Source organism: Cynocephalus volans, chromosome 6 (genome assembly GCF_027409185.1).
Source record: "Cynocephalus volans isolate mCynVol1 chromosome 6, mCynVol1.pri, whole genome shotgun sequence".
NCBI classification, from domain to species: domain Eukaryota; kingdom Metazoa; phylum Chordata; class Mammalia; order Dermoptera; family Cynocephalidae; genus Cynocephalus; species Cynocephalus volans.
Window position 1 is genome coordinate 99,467,173 of NC_084465.1, and position 21,105 is coordinate 99,488,277.

Sequence of the window (21,105 nt, forward strand, 5' to 3'; positions counted from 1 at the left end):
GACAATGGTCCTGAGTTTATCTCTCAGATTACCCAGAAAGTTTCCCCAACTCTCTCTTTTCAGTGGTGATTACACTGTCCCTATCGTCCCCAGGCTTCTGGAAAGGTAGAGAGATCCAACAGAACTCTTAAAAATATTTTAACAAAATTATCCTTAGAACTACACCTGGACTGGGTTCAGCTACTCCCATTGGCCTTACTCAGGATAAGGGCTCTTCCAAAACAACCCTCTCTGTTGTCTCCTTTTGAAATAATATACAGGCATCCCCTCTTACCTCCAGGGCTCACTCCCTCACAGGGTTCTATACCGCCAGACCTCAATTTACCTCTCCTTTTCCATCTCCGCTCTGAACTTTGGAAATTTCAAGATTGGCTTCTTACTGACCCTGCTTCCTCTCAAAACTTCTTGCCTCTCCACCCTGGACACCTAGTATATTACAACTCCCTGGAAGAAAAAGGACCTCTCATGCCCAAGTGGGAGGGCCCCTACCCAGTTATTCTTTACACCTCTACAGCCGTCAAACTCCCTTTACATGGTAACCGTTTTACTCCCTGGATTCACATTTCTAGATTCCTCACTGGCATCCAGGATATCTCAGAAGAATCCCGAGGCTCCCCTCCATCTACTCCTTCTCCCTCTTATTCTTGTACTCCGGACCCATCTAATCCCATGAAATTACGATTTTCCCGCCTTCCTGCCCCTCCTCTCATCAACCACAATGATGCTCCCTTTTAGCAATTTTAACACTTTTAATATCCTCCTCCTCTTTCTCTTTATACTTCCTCAAATTTCCTCTTCTTCTCTGTCTTATGTATGGAGATTAAGGTGAGAGAGTCATACACACACACACAAAAAAACACCAAAGTCACCCATTTGGCCGCTACTGCGGACTGCTCCATCAAAGGTTGCTCTGAGGCTGTCACTATCACTCTTTCCAATTCCAAGTTAGTTAAACAAGCCAACCACCCTTACCTTTGCTTCCTCATTGATCAGACCCCCGATTACTGCTGCTGGTGGCCTGACACCTATGGCGGCTGTCCGTATTGGTCATGTAAGATCCACTGGGCATTAGGGTATATGGGACAGCCTAGTGGTAGGAGACTTTTTCAGTGTGACAGCAAACGACTGTGTTCTTTAACCATCCAGGACCCATGGGAGAGCCGATGGGCTACCAGGGTCCTTGCTTCTGTTTACTGTAATGGCTATGCTTCACACCCCTGCGGAACTTTTGAAATATTCCGTGAGTATGTTCCTCTTCACGACCCTATATCTCTGGTCTCTACAGACATAAAACATCATGAACAGAACATTATATCCTCTTTAGAAAATGCCCCTTCCCTTCATGCCCCGGGCTCCCCTATATATACTTGGTTACAGATCATCTCCGATACCCTGTCCTTTTTAAACCAGACTGTTCCATCCATTTCCCCTGGAAATTGCTTTTTGTGTACCTCCTTGGCTCGCCCCCTGCTTGCCGCTGTCCCAATCAACACCACCGACTCCCTCCTTCATCCAAACCCTTCCCAGGCCCCACTGCCCTCTTCACCCCTACCCAATGTTCCTTTGTGGGAGCCTGAGGACGGCAACCACATCCTCCTCCCTAGAACATGCCTTTGTGGCCCCACTATTTCCAAATCTTTCAATGACCCCTTTTGCCAATATAGTCTTAACCTCACAAATACCACTCATGCATCGCCTGGAACCTTTTTTTTTGCCTTTTTCGTGACCGGCACTCAGCTAGTGAGTGCACTGGCCATTCCTATATAGGATCCGAACCCACGGCGGGAGTGTCGCTGCGCTCCCAGCGCTGCACTCTCCCGAGTGGGCCACGGGCTTGGCCCACCTGGAACCTTTTTTTGGTGCAATGGAACCCTTATCACCACTTTCCTCCCCAACATAACTTCTCCTTGCCTTCTTGTAACTGTTGTTCCCCAGCTCACGCTATACACCAGTTCAGGGATGTTTCACCTTCTTAATCCCCCAGACCGACAGAAAAGAGCGGCTTTCCTCCCTATCTCGGTTGGTATGTCTTTAACCATTTCCATCGCCAGTGCCGGCCTCTTGGGAGGAGCCCTGGGCCACTCTCTGTGGGCTGTCGAAGATATTAAATCCAAGTTGGAAAGGGCCCTCACATCCACGGCAGAATCTCTAACCTCCCTACAAAAACAAATAACTTCTTTGGCCCAAGTGACCCTCCAGAACAGGAGAGCCCTTGATCTGCTCACAGCGGAAAAAGATGGCACTTGCCTCTTCCTAAGAGAAGAATGTTGTTATTATATTAACGAATCAGGTGTGGTAGAAAATAACATCATTAAACTCACTGAATTAGCTACCAGCCTGCGTGCCCCACCCAACTCCAGCCCATTCTCCTCTCTAATGTCCAACCCTCTCCTAACCTGAGTTTGGCTCATCCTCGGCCCCCTCTCTGTAATCCTTCTGGTATGCCTTTTTTTTTACCTTGTATACTCGTTTTTACAAACCCAAGTGGGCAAAATTTCTAACCAGACTTTTAACCAGCTTTTACTTAGAAACTACCAACTCCTAGCTACTGATGAACCCTCCGCCTCTTCTCGGAAACTCCTTACCACATGCTGATGAAACATACAGGACACGATGGATTGCCTTCCTAGATGCCCTTTCCTCCAACGCCTGGCTACTACACCGGGTTTTTACACATCAGGAGTGGACTCAACAGATTATCGACTTATGGCTGCAGGGACCTTTCATCCATTTCACCCCCAGGAGGTTCTTTTATATTCCACCATATTATGGGGTCTCCTGACCATATTCCTCCCTGACACTCCATCCCCTTCCCAAACGATGCCCCCTACCAGCAGGAAGTAGCCAGAAAGAGAAACTTCGCCCTTTTCCTAACAAAACAAAAAGGGAGGAATATTAGGTCGTATGAGAACCCTTTTTCGGCCGCGCCCCATCATGGCGCTGGCTACCCTTCTCTTCCGCCTTCTCCTTCCTGCCAGTGCTAATCGCACGCCAATCAGCACAGGCTCCCTGCTCCTGGCCCCTTAGCAATGCAGTCCATCCAATCCCCGAACACCCTGTGTCCTCAGCAAACCTAGCAGATCTCTTCTAACCCTATAAAAGCAGATGTGCCCGCTGAGTATAGAAACCTTCTCCAGCGAGCTTCCTTGCCTTTGTGTCTCATCCTTTAACTGATGATGAATTTTATTCCTTTCAGTTTTCTTGTTACAAACACAGAGACTTCATTTAGCTTTTTTATATTTTTGGTGGCTGGCTGATACTGGGATCTGAACCCTTGACTTTGGTTTTATAACACCACACTCTAACTGAGCTATCTGGGCAGCCCTTAGCTAGCTTTCTTGGTAGGTATTCCATCTGTGCATTTGTAACAGGTATAATAACTCAGGTTGGAGGCTTCTGAGGATACTGGCCTGAACGTGCTATTGGACTCTGATAAACTTGGTGTCTCAGGGAATCTTGATTTGTCTTGTTGGAGCTTCTGGTTTAACTGGAAAAACAGGATGACAGTCACTTGTGATCTTATTAATAATCACCTCTTGTTAATATGGTGCCAATTCTATACAGGAGTGACAAAAAGCCTTCTAATAAGGAGGCAGGGGACCCCCACCCAGGGTGATGGTGGGAATCCTGATGCCCAACCACAAGGTGTTCAGCATAGAGGGAACCCAGGCCGAGTCCCTGTGCAGAAGTCTCTTGAGCAGCCACTTAGGCTCCCTGTGCCTATGGAATAACAACACTAGCTCATGTCATGGGCATCAGATGAGGTGTGGTAGCAGGTCACTGTCAAGCGTTGCTATTCCAGTGAGTCAGAGGCTTGCAGAATTGTTCTAATTCCAGGGAGTGGGTTAACCTGTCCTTCCTACCCCTCAGTACTGGCTGAGCTCAGCCACCTGCTCCCTTCCTGTAGTTGCAGTGTCTCCAGGGCAAAGAAAAAGAAACCTTTATTGTTCCTTTTTGAATCACCAGATGGGAAATGAATCATAATACTGTCCTCAGGGTATGTTTCCGCCTGACAGCATTGCATTGAGCTACCTGATCTTCTGAAATTTGCTGGACTTGAGTCTCCATGGAGGAGAATTTAACACTTTTGAACATGTCTGTTATTTCAAAAGCCCTAGTGCCTTGAGCCTGCCATTTACCAGGAGCACAAGCTTTGAGATGAGTGTTGTGGATCTGCTGGGCAGGTCTAAAGGAACCTCTTGCTGGTGATAGGAACTTTGTTGCTGCTTATGTCAGATTAGGTGTTGGAATGAAAACCTGTAGCTGATCAGGGGAACAGCTAGGAGTATGGGAATTATGGAGTAGTGGAGGTAGGTTTTATAAGCAGAGGCTCACAGTTTCTGGAAATGGGAAAGAGAGAGAGCAGATTGACCTTTCTGGAATTTGTAATAGCAAAGTAAAGAGGGCCCAGGGACTTCCTGTTAACTAGTTAAGTGTGATGTGGGATCTTAGTTGGTTTGCTTGGTCTAGTTCCTCTTTCTCTTGGTTTCTTTTTTTCTCTTCTCTTCTCTGCCTTTCCTTCCCCTTTCCCCTTTTCTTTCCAAGAGAATTGAACCATTTTATACAAAAGAAACAGCAAGTATTTATACCTTCCCAAATCCCCTTTCTGTCATTGTCAGTATATTTATAAACTTTTGCACATAGTTTGTAGTCAGTGTTTTGGGATTTTTTTTTTTTTTAATAAGTTTATGTAGACTTTTTCTTGTTTGAACTCAGCTTATCAACTTGTTCCTGCTGTGCCTGGATTCCATTGTTTACTGTCATTTGAGCAGTCCTATCCTTTGTTGTTAGGCTGTGTGGCTTTTTTTTCCCCCCTAATGTCATCGTATAGCTATTTATTATTTTGATTCAAATTACTATTAATATTTCTTGGGCTGGTTGGTTAACTCATTTGGTTGTGAGAGACGCCTGATTTGGGCAATCAATCAGTCAGGAGAGACCCTCCCAAGGAACAACGAGACCACGGCTCCGGATGCAATTAGCAAGAGGTTTTAATGAACATACGGGTACCCGGGCGGTTCAGTCTCTCGGTAGACTGGCGCGCCGAGTAGAGTTTTTGAGCTTGTTTTATAGCAAAAAGCGCGGGTACAGAAGCGAGAAGCAAGGTAATTGGTCGGTTTAAACAAGGCCAGGGAAAAAGCGCGGGTCATGTGGGAGTTCTTGAAACAGCTGAAGGGCGCCCTGGAAACTGCTGTTGAATTTTTTTTTTTTTTTTTTACTAGGGTATTTTTCTGTACCTTGCGGAATGGCGTTACTGCGGCTAGTCTTGGAAAACACTTCTTTCATTCCCCCATTTCTCTTGTGGGAAGCTCTAATCTTAGAGCGAATTTAGAGGTTGTCTTCGTTGTCTAGGGTCTGATATTTTTGTCTAAGGACTAGAATTTTTACTGCACTTACCCTGTCATTGATGAACTGGACTAACCTATTGATGATGCAGGGCCCGAGGGTGAACAACAGAAGGAGGAGCAATAGGGGCCCGGCGATGGTTGATAGGAGGGTAGTGAACCAAGGGGAGTTATTGAACCACCCTTCATACCAGTTTTGGTTTTTCTGGCGCTCCAACTGTCTTTTATCTAGTCTCTCTTTGAGTTTTCTCATGGAGTCTCGCACCACACCTGAGTGGTCTACATAAAAACAGCACTCTTCTCTTAGGGCCGCGCAGAGGCCTCCTTCTCTTAGGAACAGTAGGTCAAGGCCTCTTCTATTTTGGAGTACTACCTCCGATAGGGAAGTCAGCGAGTCCTCCAGCTTGCTGATTGAGTCCTGGAGGACCCGGAGGTCAGTATCCATGGCGGTCTGGAGGCTGGCTAGGCCTTGTTGGAGGTCTATGGGCCCTTTAACTAGGGCGGATGCGCCAGTACCTATACCTGCTGCGACCCCCAACCCCAGAAGAACAGCTAGGGTAAGTGAGACAGGCTCTCTTTTAACCCTGGGGTGAGGATCGTCATAGGCCTGCAACAAAGTTTCTTCAGAATGGTAATAGATGCGAGGGACCAGCTGGATCAGGATACAGAAATCTTTAGACTGATTAAAAACTGAGGTGGAGAGGCAGGGGGTGAGGCCGGTGCTGCAGGCCCACCAGCTATGGTTGGTGGGGAGCAGGTACTGATGTTCCGTGGAGGAGTTGATGGGTAGGGTCTGGTTGCAAAGATGCTGATGGGTAGAGGGCACCTTTCCTATGCACGACCCGTGTCCTGAGACCTCAGTGAGGGTAAGCTTTCCTTGGCTCTCCCAGCGGCACTGGGTATAGTTGGAGGTATAAGTGAAGGCCCCTCCTAAGGAGGCAACTCCTTCATAATAAGGGGGACCCAAGGCCAAACAGAGCCAGCAAGACTTCGTGGCGTCTGGGTCGGTGGCATTTAAGGCTAGGAAGGCCCCCCTCACAAGGCCAAAGAGTCTGTCGCCCGTGGTGGGAGACAGGGTGTTCAGGACAACACTTCCCTCCAGTACCGTGGGGACTTGGCTAGGAGCCGCCGAGGGTTGAGAGATGGGCGGCGCTTCCCTCGTTGGGGAAGGGGGGTTTTTGTTAGGGGGTCCTTGTTTCGCAAGGACGGAGTTGGGGCCCACTGTCTCAGCTGGCTTGCTGGTGATCTCTAACCGAATGGTCAACTGTACGCCCGGATATCTAGACACATAGAATCCCAATCCCCAGGTTTTTCCTATTATCCACTCTTTGGATTGCCGTCCTTGTTCTGTGAAATTTATTTTAAGGGGGTTACACCAGCCGGTTTTTTCACAGGTTGCCAGTAGGGCACCCCATGATCGCTCTGTGTTATTCCATTTTACAGTTATGAGGTCCCAGGAGGACGTAGGTTGCCAATAAACAGTCCCCGTGGTTTCACAACCCCATTCTTTACAATACAGGGATTCTAGCCCTCCACACCTTCTAGCTTCTGAAAGGGACCGGCCATCCCGGGGACACACGTAGAAGGTGGAACTTGCCATTCTGGTCCTAGCCTTAGGGTAGCTGCATCCTATGGCTCCCCAGGTGATCTGTCTATAAGCGTTCTCATAGTTTGAGTCAGGGGGTCTGACTCTCTTAGAGGTTGATACATCGGTTTCTGGGATATCCCAGGACTCAAGACCGGCCGCCAGGGCACATACATCAGGTGTAAGAATGGGCCACCAAGTCCAAGGGGGCTGGACTTTCTCTGTCTTCCAGACAACGTTCCCAGTTTGGGACAGTACCTGCCAGGTGAGGGTCACAGGCTGGTGAGGGTTTTCACTCCAACTCGTTCTGCCGCCGCCGAAAACGCAGCTTAAGAGGATGATCAGTCTTTTCCAGCTCCCAAGACTCATCTGGTGCCGAGGGTGGTGCAGGCTTGAGGTGAGAAGCATGGACCCAGGCAGCGATACCGTCGACTTTTACTGCGGTCGGGGTGGTCAGCAACACCAGGTACGGGCCTTTCCACCGAGGCTCAAGGCTGCTGGGTCGGTGGCGTCTGACAAGCACTCGGTCTCCGACCTGGAACGGGTGGGGGATTGTCACGGTACCGGGCTTGTACACCTCCTTGATCTGGTCCCAGATCTGGGTCCTCACAACTTCTAAAGCCTTTAAATGAGTAAATAAGACAGGGAGAAAATTATCATTGGGACCCAATGTCCCTCCAGACTCGAGTATGGGGGGCGGTCCCCCATAGAGAATTTCATAAGGAGTTAGACCAAACTGGCCAGGGGTATTCCTGGCTCTGAGCAGCGCTAAGGGAAGGAGGGCCACCCAGTCTTTTCCACCGGTCTCTAAGGCTAATTTGGTTAAGGTCTCTTTGATTGTCCTGTTCATTCTTTCTACCTGACCTGAGCTCTGGGGTCTATACGCACAGTGTAACTTCCAATTTATCCCCAGTTGAGTGGCCAGTCCCTGACTTATCTGAGCAACAAAGGCTGGGCCGTTGTCTGACCCGAGTACCTTAGGGATCCCGAAGCGGGGTAGAATTTCCTCTAATATCTTTTTGCAGACGGTCAGGGCCGTTTCAGTTTTGGTAGGAAAAGCTTCTACCCATCCGGAAAAAGTGTCTATGAATACCAGCAGATACCTGTTTCCATACCGGCCAGGCTTTACCTCTGTGAAGTCTACCTCCCAGTACACGCCGGGTCGATCTCCTCGTTGTCTCTTTCCGATCTCTCGGTAGGTTGGGACCGCATTAGTCATGACACAAGCCTGACACCGACTGGTGACCTCGCGAACTACAGACTGGAGGTTCGGGATGAGGAGGCTGGTGCGGTTTACTAATTGGAGAAGCTTTTCTGGTCCTAAGTGTGTCAACTGATGCAACCGCTGAATAAATTCTTTCCCCCGGTCAGGGGTGAGCTCTCTTGGCTCGGCCTTAACCTGGGCGGGTTCGATTAGCTCTTGAGGTTTTGTAGTTTCTGCCAGCACTCTGGTCGACAGGGCGGCTTGTTTTGCAGCCTCGTCGGCCCTCCGGTTCCCGGTGGCCACAGGGTCATTTCCCCTCTGGTGGCCGGGGCAGTGGATAATGGCGACCCGCTTAGGGAGGTGAATGGCCTCTAGCAGGGCCAAAATTTCTTCCTTGTTTTTAATGTCTTTTCCCGCAGAAGTGAGCAACCCCCTCTGTTTATATATTGCCCCATGAATGTGAGCAGTGGCAAAAGCATACCTGCTGTCGGTGTAGATGTTGATGTTTTTTCCTTCGGCCAGGCGTAATGCCTGCGTCAAAGCCACTAGTTCGGCCTTTTGGGCTGACGTACCTTCTGGCAGGCTGCTTGTCCACACCGTCCGCTTGCCATCTACGATGGCGGCCCCTGCTCTCCGCTTACCCTCCGCGATGAAACTGCTACCGTCCGTATACCAGGCTGGCACCCCGGGCAATGGCTGGTCCTTCAGGTCTCGTCGAGTTCCAGTTTCTTCGGCGAGGATCTCTGAGCATCTGTGTACTGGGGTGGCTTCCGATTCGACTGGTAGGAGGGTAGCTGGGTTCAGGATGGCAGGGGGTGCAAACGATATCCTTTCATTTAGCAGCAGGCTCTGGTAATGAGTCATCCTGGCATTGGTCATCCACCGGTCGGGGGGCTGCCGCACAGTGCTTTCGAGGCTATGGGGAGCAATCACAGTCACATTCTGTCCCAAGGTTAACTTATCAGCGTCCTTGAGAAGGAGTGCCACGGCTGCAACCGCTTTCAGGCAGGTTGGCCACCCGCTAGCCACCGGATCCAATTTTTTTGATAGGTAAGCTACTGGCCGCCGCCAGGGTCCTAAAGTCTGAGTAAGCACTCCCCGGGCCACACCGGCTCTCTCATCTACGTATAGAGTAAATGGTTTGGTGAGGTCTGGGAGGGCCAAAGCGGGGGCTGACAACAAGGCTTTTTTTATGTGGTCAAAAGCTTTTTGATGTTCCTCAGTCCAGGTAAAAGGGATGCTTTCCTTTGTTAAGGGATACAGGGGTGCAGCTAGGGAAGCAAACCCAGGGATCCAGAGCCTGCAGAATCCTGCAGTGCCCAGAAATTCACGGACCTGTCTGGGGGTCGTGGGAGCGGGGATTTTCATAACAGTAGCCTTTCGGGCCGGGGTCAGCCATCTTTTTCCCCCCTTGAGTAGGTACCCCAGATAGGTGACCTCTCTTTGGCAGAGCTGGGCCTTTTTAGCCGATACCCGGTACCCTAATTTACTCAATTCCTGTAGGAGCTTTTGTGTCCCTTCTTTGCAGTCTCTATATGTGGGGGCTGCCACCAAGAGGTCGTCTACATATTGGAGTAGCACTACCTGAGGGTTGAGGGCCCTAAAGGGGGCCAAATCTCGGTGGAGGGCCTCGTCGAAGAGAGTGGGAGAGTTCTTGAACCCTTGGGGCAGCCGTGTCCAGGTCAACTGACCTGCGTTACCTTTTTCTGGGTCTTTCCACTCGAACGCGAATAGCGGCTGGCTGCTGGGGTGTAGCCTGAGGCAGAAAAAGGCATCCTTGAGATCTAAGACTGAATACCAAGTGTGGCAGGGCGGAAGGGAACTCAGAAGGCTGTAAGGGTTTGGGACGGTGGGATGAATATCCTGTACCCTTTTATTAATTTCTCTCAGGTCTTGGACTGGCCGATAGTCATTGGTCCCTGGCTTTTTTACAGGTAGTAGAGGGGTATTCCAGGGCGATTGACAGGGCACCAGGACCCCTAGGTCTAAGAACCTCTGGATGTGGGGTCTGATACCTTCCCGGGCTTCCTTGCTCATTGGATATTGTCGAACAGCCACCGGTGAGGCACCTGATCTTAGTTCCACTACCACTGGTGGGACTTGATTGGCCAGTCCCATGCCTGCCCTCTCTGCCCATACAGTGGGAAAAAGTTGGAGCCAGGATGGGTCGATAGAGGAGGGACCTGGCTTTTCATGTAGCCGGTATTCTTCTTCTAGGTTCAGGGTCAGGCACAGTGTAGGGCGGTCTTCCCATGTTACTTGTGGGCCCTCGGCAGAAAACTGGATCTGGGCCTTTAGTTTGGTTAAGAGGTCCCTACCCAACAAAGGGGCGGGGCACTCGGGTATGACCAGAAAGGAGTGGGTCACCTGTTTATGTCCAGCCTTTAAAAGTCTCTTTGTGGTCCAGGGGTAGACTTTGCTCCCTGTTGCTCCTTGTACGACTGTCCGTCTGGACCCTACCCTTCCCAGGGGTTGGGTCAAAACTGAATGTTCAGCCCCGGTATCGACCAGGAACTCAATGGGAGTCCCCTCCACAGTCAGCGTTATCCTGGGTTCGGGGAGGGGGTCCGAACCTTGACTCCCCTAGTCATCTAGGGACAGAACTTTGGCTTCTCTGACGTTTTTCTTTCGGGGACATTCTCTTGCCCAGTGACCCTTTTCTTTACAGTATGCGCACTGGTCTTTGTCCAGAGGAGATCTTTTATCCCTAGGTGTCTTTCTTGCCTGGTTGCTCAGATTCCCTGTCTGCCTATCTCTAAAACCTTTTTCACTTACCACTGCGGCCAAAATCCTAGTCAAGTTTTTTTCTTGGCGCTTATCGCGCCGCCTTTCTCTCTCTTCTGCCTCTTTTTTTTCTCTTTCTTCTCTTTCTTCTTCTGTCTCCCTTTTGTGGTACACCTTTTCTGCCTCCCTCACTAAATCTTGCAAGGAATAATCTTGGAGCCCCTCTAGCCTCTGTAACTTTTTTCTAATATCTGGGGCTGACTGTCCGATGAAGGCCATGGTAACTGCAGCCTGCTGCCCCTCAGAAGAGGGCTCAAACGGAGTGTATCTCCTATAGGCCTCCATTAGGCGTTCTAAGAAAACCGAAGGGGGTTCTGCCGGTCCTTGTAAGACCTCTCTTACCTTAGCCAAATTGGTGGGGCGCCGAGCTGCCCCTTTGAGACCTGCCACTAGAGTCCGGCGGTAGACCAGGAGACGCTCCCTACCTGCGGCTGTGTTGTAGTCCCACTGAGGTCGATTGAGGGGGAAGGCCTCATTAATGAGGTTGTCGAGTTGAGTAGGGGCCCCGTTGTCCCCCAGGACATTCTTGCGGGCCTCAAGGAGAATCCTTTCTCGTTCCTCCGTGGTGAAGAGAATCTGTAGGAGCTGTTGGCAATCGTCCCAGGTGGGCTGATGAGAAAACATAAGAGACTCAAGGAGCCCCGTGAGTCCTGCTGGATTTTCAGAAAAAGAAGGATGATTAGATTTCCAATTATAAAGATCTGCTGAAGAGAAAGGCCAATATTGCAGAGGGACTAGGCCGTTGGGCTCGGCTGGGGGTCCTATGGCTCGGAGGGGTAAAATCACAGTGGAGTCAGGACCCGAGTCGTCTGCCGGACTGCGGGCACGGCGACTCCTGGTCCCCGCGGCTGGTCCCTCAGGATCGGAAATATCGGGCGCCTGGACCGGCGCCGGTCCGACCGCCTGAGGGGCCAGGGGAGGTGGCAGGGCTGCCGGATAGGGCGGGGGCTCAGAGAGAAGGAGCGAGTCGTCTGTTGCCGGGTAGATGGGGGGTCGGGGAGGAGCGGATGGCCTCTCTGGACTGGAGACGACAGCGACCTTGACAGAGGGCGGCATCCATGATGGGGGACTCTGGGCGAGGTCTTGCCACACCACGATATATGGAACTTGGTCCGGGTGTCCCCCGATTTCCTGAAAGACAATCCTTTTAACTGCGGAAATGACAGAGACATTAAAAGTTCCTTCCGGCGGCCACCCGACACCGAACGTGGGCCACTCGGAGGAACAAAAGGTCCGCCATTTTCCCTTTCTGATTTCCATGGACAGATTGTGAGCCCTTGCTCTCACGTCCCTCCAGTGATCTAGAGTGAGGGAGAGAGGGGTAGAGTTATTTTGTCCCATTTCGAAGAGAGGGACCACGACACAGAGGCCTATCAGGAACAAAACAAAAAGAAACCAGAAACGGCGGCGAGATCGAGTAGCGTAGAGACAAAAGAAGGAGTCAGATGGCAGAGCGCGCCTCTCTAGACGCGGCAGTGGGATCAGAACATAATGATCCTCTCCTGAGGGGTCCACCAGGCGTCCCTGGTCCTCCCCTGATCCTGGGACGTCTCCCAGGATTACCGGGCGGTGAGCCCCCGAACACGTCTGTTCGCTACTCACACGTCGCTCCCAGAGCGATCAGCCCGGAACAAACTGAAACCAAAATGCGCGCACTCAGAGGGACAGTCAGAGTTACGGAGTCAGACACAGAAACGAGACACGGAGCGATCGCTGGCCAGCTTACCTCCCGTTGGTGGGTCGGTGGTCCTTGGGTGGGGGTCTGATCCCGGACGAGCCCCCAAATGAGAGACGCCTGATTTGGGCAATCAATCAGTCAGGAGAGACCCTCCCAAGGAACAACGAGACCACGGCTCCGGATGCAATTAGCAAGAGGTTTTAATGAACATACGGGTACCCGGGCGGTTCAGTCTCTCGGTAGACTGGCGCGCCGAGTAGAGTTTTTGAGCTTGTTTTATAGCAAAAAGCGCGGGTACAGAAGCGAGAAGCAAGGTAATTGGTCGGTTTAAACAAGGCCAGGGAAAAAGCGCGGGTCATGTGGGAGTTCTTGAAACAGCTGAAGGGCGCCCTGGAAACTGCTGTTGAATTTTTTTTTTTTTTTTTTACTAGGGTATTTTTCTGTACCTTGCGGAATGGCGTTACTGCGGCTAGTCTTGGAAAACACTTCTTTCAGTTGTAGTGGGGTGTTACAACACAAAGGTTGAGAGTTCAGATCCCTGTACTGGCCAGCTGCCAAAAAAAAAAAAATCTTAATGTATATTTCCCAGAGTGGAATCTTTTGGGATTTTTTTTTTCTTTTGTTTTTTTTTGGGGGGGGGAGGGGAGAAGGGGAGTTTCTTATTGTTATAAGAGGTTGAAGTCTAGAAAGGCTCTACATTTATGGTTTAGCCCCCAATTTTCTAGAGATTCTAGTGGTTCCTGAAAAGAAAAAAGGATTCAAGTGTACAGGTCAGCCAGACTAAGTCTGGACATGTAGCTTTTCAGAGTGAAGAGAATTGTTTCCATTGTTGCAAAGTAGCCTCTGAGTGCCACACTACATGGCCACTCCCTTGAGAAACAGTGACTAGGCCACAGGATGGACACAGCCTGCCTCCCTTGGCACCAGTCTGCCTGTTAAATGTGCTAACCAATCCTTTTAGGAGCATCTATCCTCACACTCCATACAGGTGGTACTTTCAGCCCACGTGGAGGGTTCTGTATTCTTGCTGCCAGGGTTGGGGTAAGACTATCTTTCCTTCAAAGTAAAATTGATAAATCATGTTTTGAGTTTAGAAAACTGTTGAAGTAGTAGACAGCAGATTACTTTTTGGAGTTTTGTTAAATTTTTTTTTTTTTTGGTGGCTGGCTGGCATGGGGATCTGAACCTGTGAACTTAGTGTTACTAGAACCACGCTCTTCCAAGTGAGCTAACTGGCCCACTGGTTTTTTTTTTTTTTTTTTTTTTTTTAACTGCATATTGTTGGCAGTGTGCATGAGACCTTTTCCTTCCTTTTTCCCTTTTTTTTATTCTGGATTTTTTACTCTAGTTATTTATTAAGAATTTAGTATTTCCCAGGCCCTGGAGCTACAGCAGTAGAAAAGATAACTGTGGCCCTGCCCCAGGGTTTGGCCCTTCATGGGGCTGGGAGGACAGAATTAGGGGCCAGTAGGCAGGAGCAAGGTGGAAGAGGGTGGGCCTGAGGGGAGACTGGCACAAATAAAGTGCTGTGACGGAAAGGAGAATGCCGATGTGGGCATCAGTAGTAGCTGGCTTTCCTTCCCCATTTTCTATTTTTAAGAGAAGCAAAAGGCCTTGTTACTCAGGCAAAACTTTGTTCTCCAGAGCATGCAGTTATTATTGAATAAAACACAGTTAATGATCAGATTTAATCACTGTTGTGCAGCTTGATTGTTAGGTGCAAATGGCAGAAAGCTTACCTACGTTACTACAGCTGGTCACCTTTGCAACTGATCACACTTGTCCTTGTCTTTGCCCTGCCCCACCTGTAAGCAGCATGGGGTGCCTGTGGTGTGTCCTGACGGCCCCACATGCCCACCACCTGTCTAGAGGCTCTGGGACCCTTTACTGTACTTCTCTCTCCTTTGGGCAGCCCAGCACTCTCATCCCAGTGCCCTCTTCTCTGCTGCCTGAGTACTAAGAGGCTGGAGACTAATCTCCTGGTCCTCAAGGTTGTGCAGCACAACTGTTCTTTCTTAAAAGTCTGAAAATGGAGTCAGTGTGGACAAGCCATTAGAAGGCCTAAGTGGGGCATATTCTGCAGCTGGCAAAGCCTGCCTTGGCCCCTTGGTAAGAGGACGCACAGCTGGACAGCCTTACACCATCTCTGTGACTATCCCATTTCTGGTTTGTCATATTGTCCCCTTGATCTAGAGGCCCTCCTCCTTCCCCATCCCAAACTCATCTGTTGAGGGTCCTCCTCTAAGAAGCCTCTCTGTGCACTGTTCTCTCCACGTGCCAACTGCCTGCATTCGCATTCTTCTGGACTGTGCTTGCACCATACAGCTCATCAGCGTTCTTGCAGAGTAGAATGTATCTGACTTGGAGTCAACAACAGGTCTCATTTTCCATATACTCTGCTGTTTTCTGAGCGTTCTTGTACATCATTAAGCCTCAGTCAAAACACAAGTACAGTTGTTATCTAGCATTTGAGTGATTGCCACTTGGCAGGCATTGTGTTGTGTGTTCTTGTTTAACTTCTGATAATTGATCCCATTGTATAGTTAATCCCATTACTAAATCTAAAGGCAAGAGAAGGTTCAGAAAACACATGCTGAGCAAACCATGCATTATATTATCCCAAAAGACAACAAAGAAAATGTAACTAGGTGCCTAGAGGAAATTCAGGAAGGATATGTACCAGTATATTACCATGGGGTGAGACAGTAATATGTGGTACATACATATTTCTTCTTCTTTAGTCTTTTAAGGATCATTTCTTATACTTCTCTGTCCCCCTGGATACCTGTGTCTGGGTAGAGCATACGGAAAATGCTTAGTAAATAAATACTGGTTGAGGTAGAAAACTAAGGTCTTTTTTTTCCTTGGCCCAGTTTGGCCTGATTTGGCTCCAGTGTTGTAGTTCTGTCTTTGTGATTTACTTTATTAGTTGTTGATGCTGTGCTACTGTTCATCTGGAAACTTCCCCAAGTGGGCTGCCCGTCACACTGCCAGAGCAGAAGCCTCCAGGGATGGAGGATGAGCTTGTTATGTTGTGTGACTGTATTTCCCTGGTTGGTGACAGCCCAGCTCTTGCAGCAGGCAATGGAAGTTGATTGGCCAACTTATTTCCTTCAGCCGAGCAGAGAATCTTGAGTAGGCTGGGGACAGCGTATTTGCTTGGTGACTCACATGCAGCTGATGCAGGCTGGTTAGGCGCCTTTCCAGCTGCTCTGCTCTAAAGTGGAGCAGCTCGGGACGGCCTGGCTTAACTAAATTCCAGTTGCCCTTCTTGCTGCTCTCTGCACAAGGCCACCAGGCCTCTAACACGTAAGAACGGCTGGTCTCGGGGCACCTTGTGGTCATGTGGAATCTGTGTTGCTTGCTAAGCTCAGAGATGTTATGCTGATACTTTTTTAAAAAAAACTTTTATCAGTTACATTTTCTTTATGTTTTTGGTATTTTGTTTTGTTTTGTTTTGACTGGTAAGGGGATCCCAACACTCCGCACGGTGTGCTCTGCACCACGCTCAGCCAGTGAGCACACCAGCCATCCCTATATAGGATCCGAACCCGTGGCTTCAACCAGCACCACACTGTCCCGAGTGAGCCATGGGGCCGGCCCGGTATCTTTTTATTTTGATATAATTTCCAACATAGAAAATTTGTGAGACTAGTGCAAAGAACTCTTACATACCTTTTACCCAGATTCATTAACAATCAGCATTTTGCCCCATTTGATTTCTTACTTGTGGATGTTTCCCCCCATATATGCGTGTACACACATACACTCCTGAACCATCGGAAGGTAAGTTGCAGACAGCGTACCCACTTTACTTCTGATTACCCTGGTGTATTTCCTAAGAATAAGGACATTCTCTTACATAATCACAATCCAATTATTAAAAAACAGCGAGTTCGATACAATGCTATTACCTAATCCACTGTCCATATTCAAATTTTGTCCGTATTCCAATATGGTTCCAGTAACGGCAGAACTTTATTTTTTAAGAAAACAATCCTGGGGTGCATGGGTGTCTCCTTGGTTACACAGACTCAGGAGAACAGAACCAGCAGGTGTTTGGGGAAGTGACTGCCATAGATGCCGCATCAGCATCTCCTTGTGTTTTTACAGGACCAGAAGAGTGAGAGCAGCAAGAACCATACTCAGCCACAATGTCAGCAGATGTGGAGACCTCAGAGGGGGTAGATGATCCAGAGGAGAGAAAGAACTCCAGGGCCTCAGAAAAGGAAAACCACACCAGGTGAGGTATGGGGGGTGGCTGCCAGGTGGGCCCAGTGCCTGCTGTGTCCAGCACACCTGTTTTTGTCTGCTGGTGACACCAGGGAGTGGGCGTGGCCATAAGCTGTGGACCTGGGATGCCGGGTTGGCACAGCAGGGACCGTGTACAACCTCCTCACTGTTCTCCTCGCTGGTTCTATTCCATTTTCTTACCCAAGGAGGCAGGGAAGGTGCTGCTGGGAGCCCTGAGTAAGTTGTCCTCGATCTTTTTTCTTCTTAAAGACCTAGGAGTTTTTTTCATTTGGGCTGAGAAAGAGTAGTCCTTTCACAGTGTCTTCCACCCCTAAGACATGGGAGCAGTGCAACTCTACGACAGGCTTTTTCTTAGTGTGCAGGGCCCAGTCACTCTGCTCAGATTATTGAGCTGTGTTCTGCATTGTTCTTAGCCTCTCATTATTGCCCCGTCATTGGCAAAGTTTATATCTTGAAATAATTGCTAACGATAAACTGATTCTCAGCACGTGAATGACGTAAGCTAATCTCCTAAAGAAGCCAGCAGAAGCCAGCAGAGGCTGGACCATGAGAGGACCGAGTTTTTCCCACTCTAGTTGATGGGTTGTGTGGACACACGTGAACCTCTGCTCAGGTGCCACCATCTTTAGGATCGTTTGTTTTCTACCATGTCCATCGGTCAGCATAACTTTATCCTGCGTAATTTTTTTTTTTTGTGGCTGGCTGATACAGGGATGGAATCCTGGACCTTGGTGTTATCAGCACTATGCTGTAACCAGCTGAGCTAACTGGCTAGCCCCTTATCCTATATAATTTTGTTAAGCAGTACAAACCCAGGGTCCTGGCCTTAATCTCTTGGTTGTCTCCTTCTCATCCACTTGCACCTTGGCCCAGCTACATACAGTTTTGAAGAGGCTGTGTGTCTGAGGTAGGAGGAAGGCAGCTGGGCTGCCCCAGGAAATCCATGGTCACAGCCTTTTACAGTGTCATGGATTCTGGAAGACATGTTCCTGAAAGACAGTCCTCCCTGGAGAAGACTGCAAGCACTGGTGGGATTAGAGGTATATGTTTCTTCGGCCACTAGGTGGCCATAGAAGCAAAGGCATTGTTCATTAGGGTGGTTCCTAGCAGACACGGGCACACAGACACAGTAGGCCACAGTCATTCTGCATGTCCCGAGTCTATGGAGCAGACTGTCACATCTGCTTGCCCAGTAGTCCTAGTCCCTGATAAGGCCCTGCCATTCATGCTGGAGTGACCTGTCAGAGCAGCCCTTGCCTCCAGGCCAGCAGTGGTCACCCTGGAGTCTGGACTCGGCTTTTTGTCTTACGTTCCTTTCCGGGGAGCTGGGAAGATAATTCTCACACTCACACACGCACTCACATACATATCCCGTCTCTCCACAGAATGGCTGACCTCTCTGAACTCCTGAAGGAAGGGACCAAGGAAGCTCATGACCAAGCAGAAAACACCCAGTTTGTCAAGGACTTCTTGAAAGGCAACATTAAGAAGGAGATATTTAAGGTTTGTGCTCTCAGTCACAGACCAGGTTGGGCTCCAGACTTTCATACCGGGTCAGGATGGGGGCCTTGGTCCCATGAGAAAGGTCCCCTAGAGCTGCTCTGAGGGAGAAGCTGGGCCTTTTTCCACACTTCACTCTTTACTTGATGTTTAGCTACGACTCTCATAGCTTAAACAGAATAAAAGTGATGCAAAGGAAGCAAAAGTATCTGTGTTCCGACAAATTCACCATGTCTTTCCTTTAAGAAACATAAAAGCTTCCTGCATGTGTTCAATAATTCACTTTATAAAAATGGGTCACGGGATTGGGTTTTTGGGGATGGGTGGGGGTTGTTGCTTGAGTCTTGGTCTGCAGCCGCTTGGAATGTGGTGGGCTGGGGAGTTGTCAGCCAGTCCCCAGCCCTTTCCTATGGTCTGCTCCCATCTCCCTCCACAGCTGGCCACCACGGCACTCTACTTCACATACTCGGCCCTTGAGGAGGAGATGGACCACAACAAGGACCATCCAGCCTTCAGCCCCTTGTACTTCCCCACAGAACTACACCGCAAGGAGGCACTGACCAAGGATATGGAGTATTTCTTTGGTGAAAACTGGGAGGAGCAGGTGCAGTGCTCTGAGGCCACCCAAAAGTACGTGGATCGGATTCACTACATAGGGAAGAACGAGCCAGAGCTGCTGGTGGCCCACGCATATACTCGATACATGGGGGACCTCTCGGGGGGCCAGGTGCTGAAGAAGGTGGCCCAGCGAGCACTGAAACTCCCCAGCACAGGGGAAGGGACCCAGTTCTACCTATTTGAGAATGTGGACAATGCCCAGCAGTTCAAGCAGTTCTACCGGGCCAGGATGAACGCCCTGGACCTGAACCTCAAGACCAAAGAGCAGATTGTGGAGGAGGCCAACAAGGCCTTCAAGTACAACATGCAGGTACTGTGGGGGGCTGGCCCCAGGCCAAGCTCTGCCAGGCTGCACAGGGAGCCTATGACAGTGGGAGCCAATCCAGAGCTGCCCTAGTGGGTATCAGTGGCATTAGGACAGATGGGCTGCAGTGTGCCTAGGGACAGGCGAGGGAACCAGCCTGGTGCCCAGAGTGTGGGCCCAGGGGATGGCTCCCACCTTGGAAGGCTTGCTCTGATAGATGTCTGTGGGTAGTGTTTTGGGGAGGGTGAGGGCCCCAGAATGTAGAGGGGCCTGGGAGAAGGGAGCTGTCTCCCTCCTTCTCACCACAGGATGCTGGTCTTGAAGGATTGGTCATTTTTTCCTTTTTAGCAAGGAATGCTATGAAAAGTCAGTTTCACCAAGGATGGTCAGGAGAGCAACACTGTTTACAAGTAGCCTTTAGAAGGGACCAAGCCTTTGGAGGCTGATTCTCTTCTCAGCACAAGGGAAAGTGGCCATAGGCCAGTGAAGTGCCAGGCTGAGCACAGACCCTGTCAGCCATCCACTGTGGTCTCCCAGGGCCACTCAGGATGGGTCTGCCCTGCTGGGGTCTCATTGTCCAACATTCCTATTTTGCAGCTGTTACTTACTAAAACCACCACCAGCGGCTAGGATTGGGGAAGTACTAGTGCCCTCTCCTGTCTGTGCCCTGGTGGTTTCAGTTGCTCAAGCCACCTCAGAGAAGGCCAGGCATGGGGTGCGTGTCTGGTCCGTCCCAGGGAAGACCCCTGTGGTAGGCAGCCTTGGGGTGCCAGCAGCACAGGTGCGGCCACATTGCCTCAGAGTGTCCACCAGGGAGATGTAAGGAGCACAGCTGCTGCCCACTGGAGCTGCTCACTTAGCTGCTTGGCACACCTGCTCCAGCCCTCTCTGTATGGGGTGCAGGGGAGAGAGATGCTGCTCTGATGGCTCAGTTGATCCTGTTTCTCCAGATATTCAATGAACTGGACCAGGCTGGCTCTGCACTGGCCAGAGAAACGCTGGAGGCTGGGCTGCCTGTGCACGACGGGAAAGGAGATGTGCGTAAATGCCCCTTCTACGCTGCTGAACAGGACAGAGGTAGGTGTGCGTGTCCCAAGCCTCCCTCCTGGGGCAGGTGTATCAGTGGCCTGCACTGATGCTATGTCTCCTGTTGGTGCTGCCACGCAGGTGCCCTGGTGGGCAGCAACTGTCCCTTCCGAACACCCATGGCTGTGCTGAGGAAGCCCAGCCTCCAGTTCATTCTGGCTGCCAGCGTGGCCCTGGCTGCAGGACTCTTGGCCTGGTACTACATGTGAAGGACCCATCACACCATGCTGGCGCCCTCTTCCCGAATGACCACTAGCCCACCCCCATCTCCACCCCCGACTGAACTACCACCTCAGGTGACATTTTTTTTAACGCTGGGTTTGAGAAAACAAGCAACCAATAAAAGCCAGACACTAGAGTCTCTGCCTGACGGTGTCCTCTCTGTGGGCCAGATGCTGTTGCCCAGGGAGCAGCTGGCACGGCACGGCATGGCGTGGCGTGGTGGGTGGGCAGGCCTGGACCTCTGAACCAGCTGTGCTGTGGGACTCCCACACCTTTGACTGCAGAATTTGGGTGGCTAATAATCCCAGGCTCTTTGGGAGGAGGGGGGGCCTTACTGGATGCTGCTGCTCAACTTCTAGGCTGCTCCTGGGGGTGAGGGGTTGTTATGGCAGAAGTCAGGCTCTCCCCCAGCCTCAGAGGCCCTGGGAGCTTGCCCCTCTCAACCAGAACCCGAGAGGCCTGTGTCAATGCTATAGCACTCACTAAAGTGCACCCTGCAAGCTTCCTGCCTCCTTCCTGGCACAG

General features: G+C 50.2%; 1 protein-coding gene across 2 annotated transcripts in view; it reads left to right on the forward strand.

The window, feature by feature from the left end:
• HMOX2 (heme oxygenase 2) overlaps window positions 1–20,716 on the forward strand; it is a 53,514-nt gene extending 32,798 nt beyond the window's left edge. For both annotated transcript variants that reach the window (XM_063099529.1, XM_063099530.1), the window contains 5 exons: window positions 16,710–16,839; window positions 18,236–18,353; window positions 18,787–19,278; window positions 20,223–20,349; window positions 20,440–20,716. In XM_063099529.1, the coding sequence (XP_062955599.1) occupies window positions 16,751–16,839; window positions 18,236–18,353; window positions 18,787–19,278; window positions 20,223–20,349; window positions 20,440–20,567 (954 nt within the window). In that variant the 5' untranslated portion in view covers window positions 16,710–16,750 and the 3' untranslated portion in view covers window positions 20,568–20,716. The remainder of the gene's footprint in view (window positions 1–16,709; window positions 16,840–18,235; window positions 18,354–18,786; window positions 19,279–20,222; window positions 20,350–20,439) is intronic.
• Window positions 20,717–21,105: the final 389 nt, after the last annotated feature.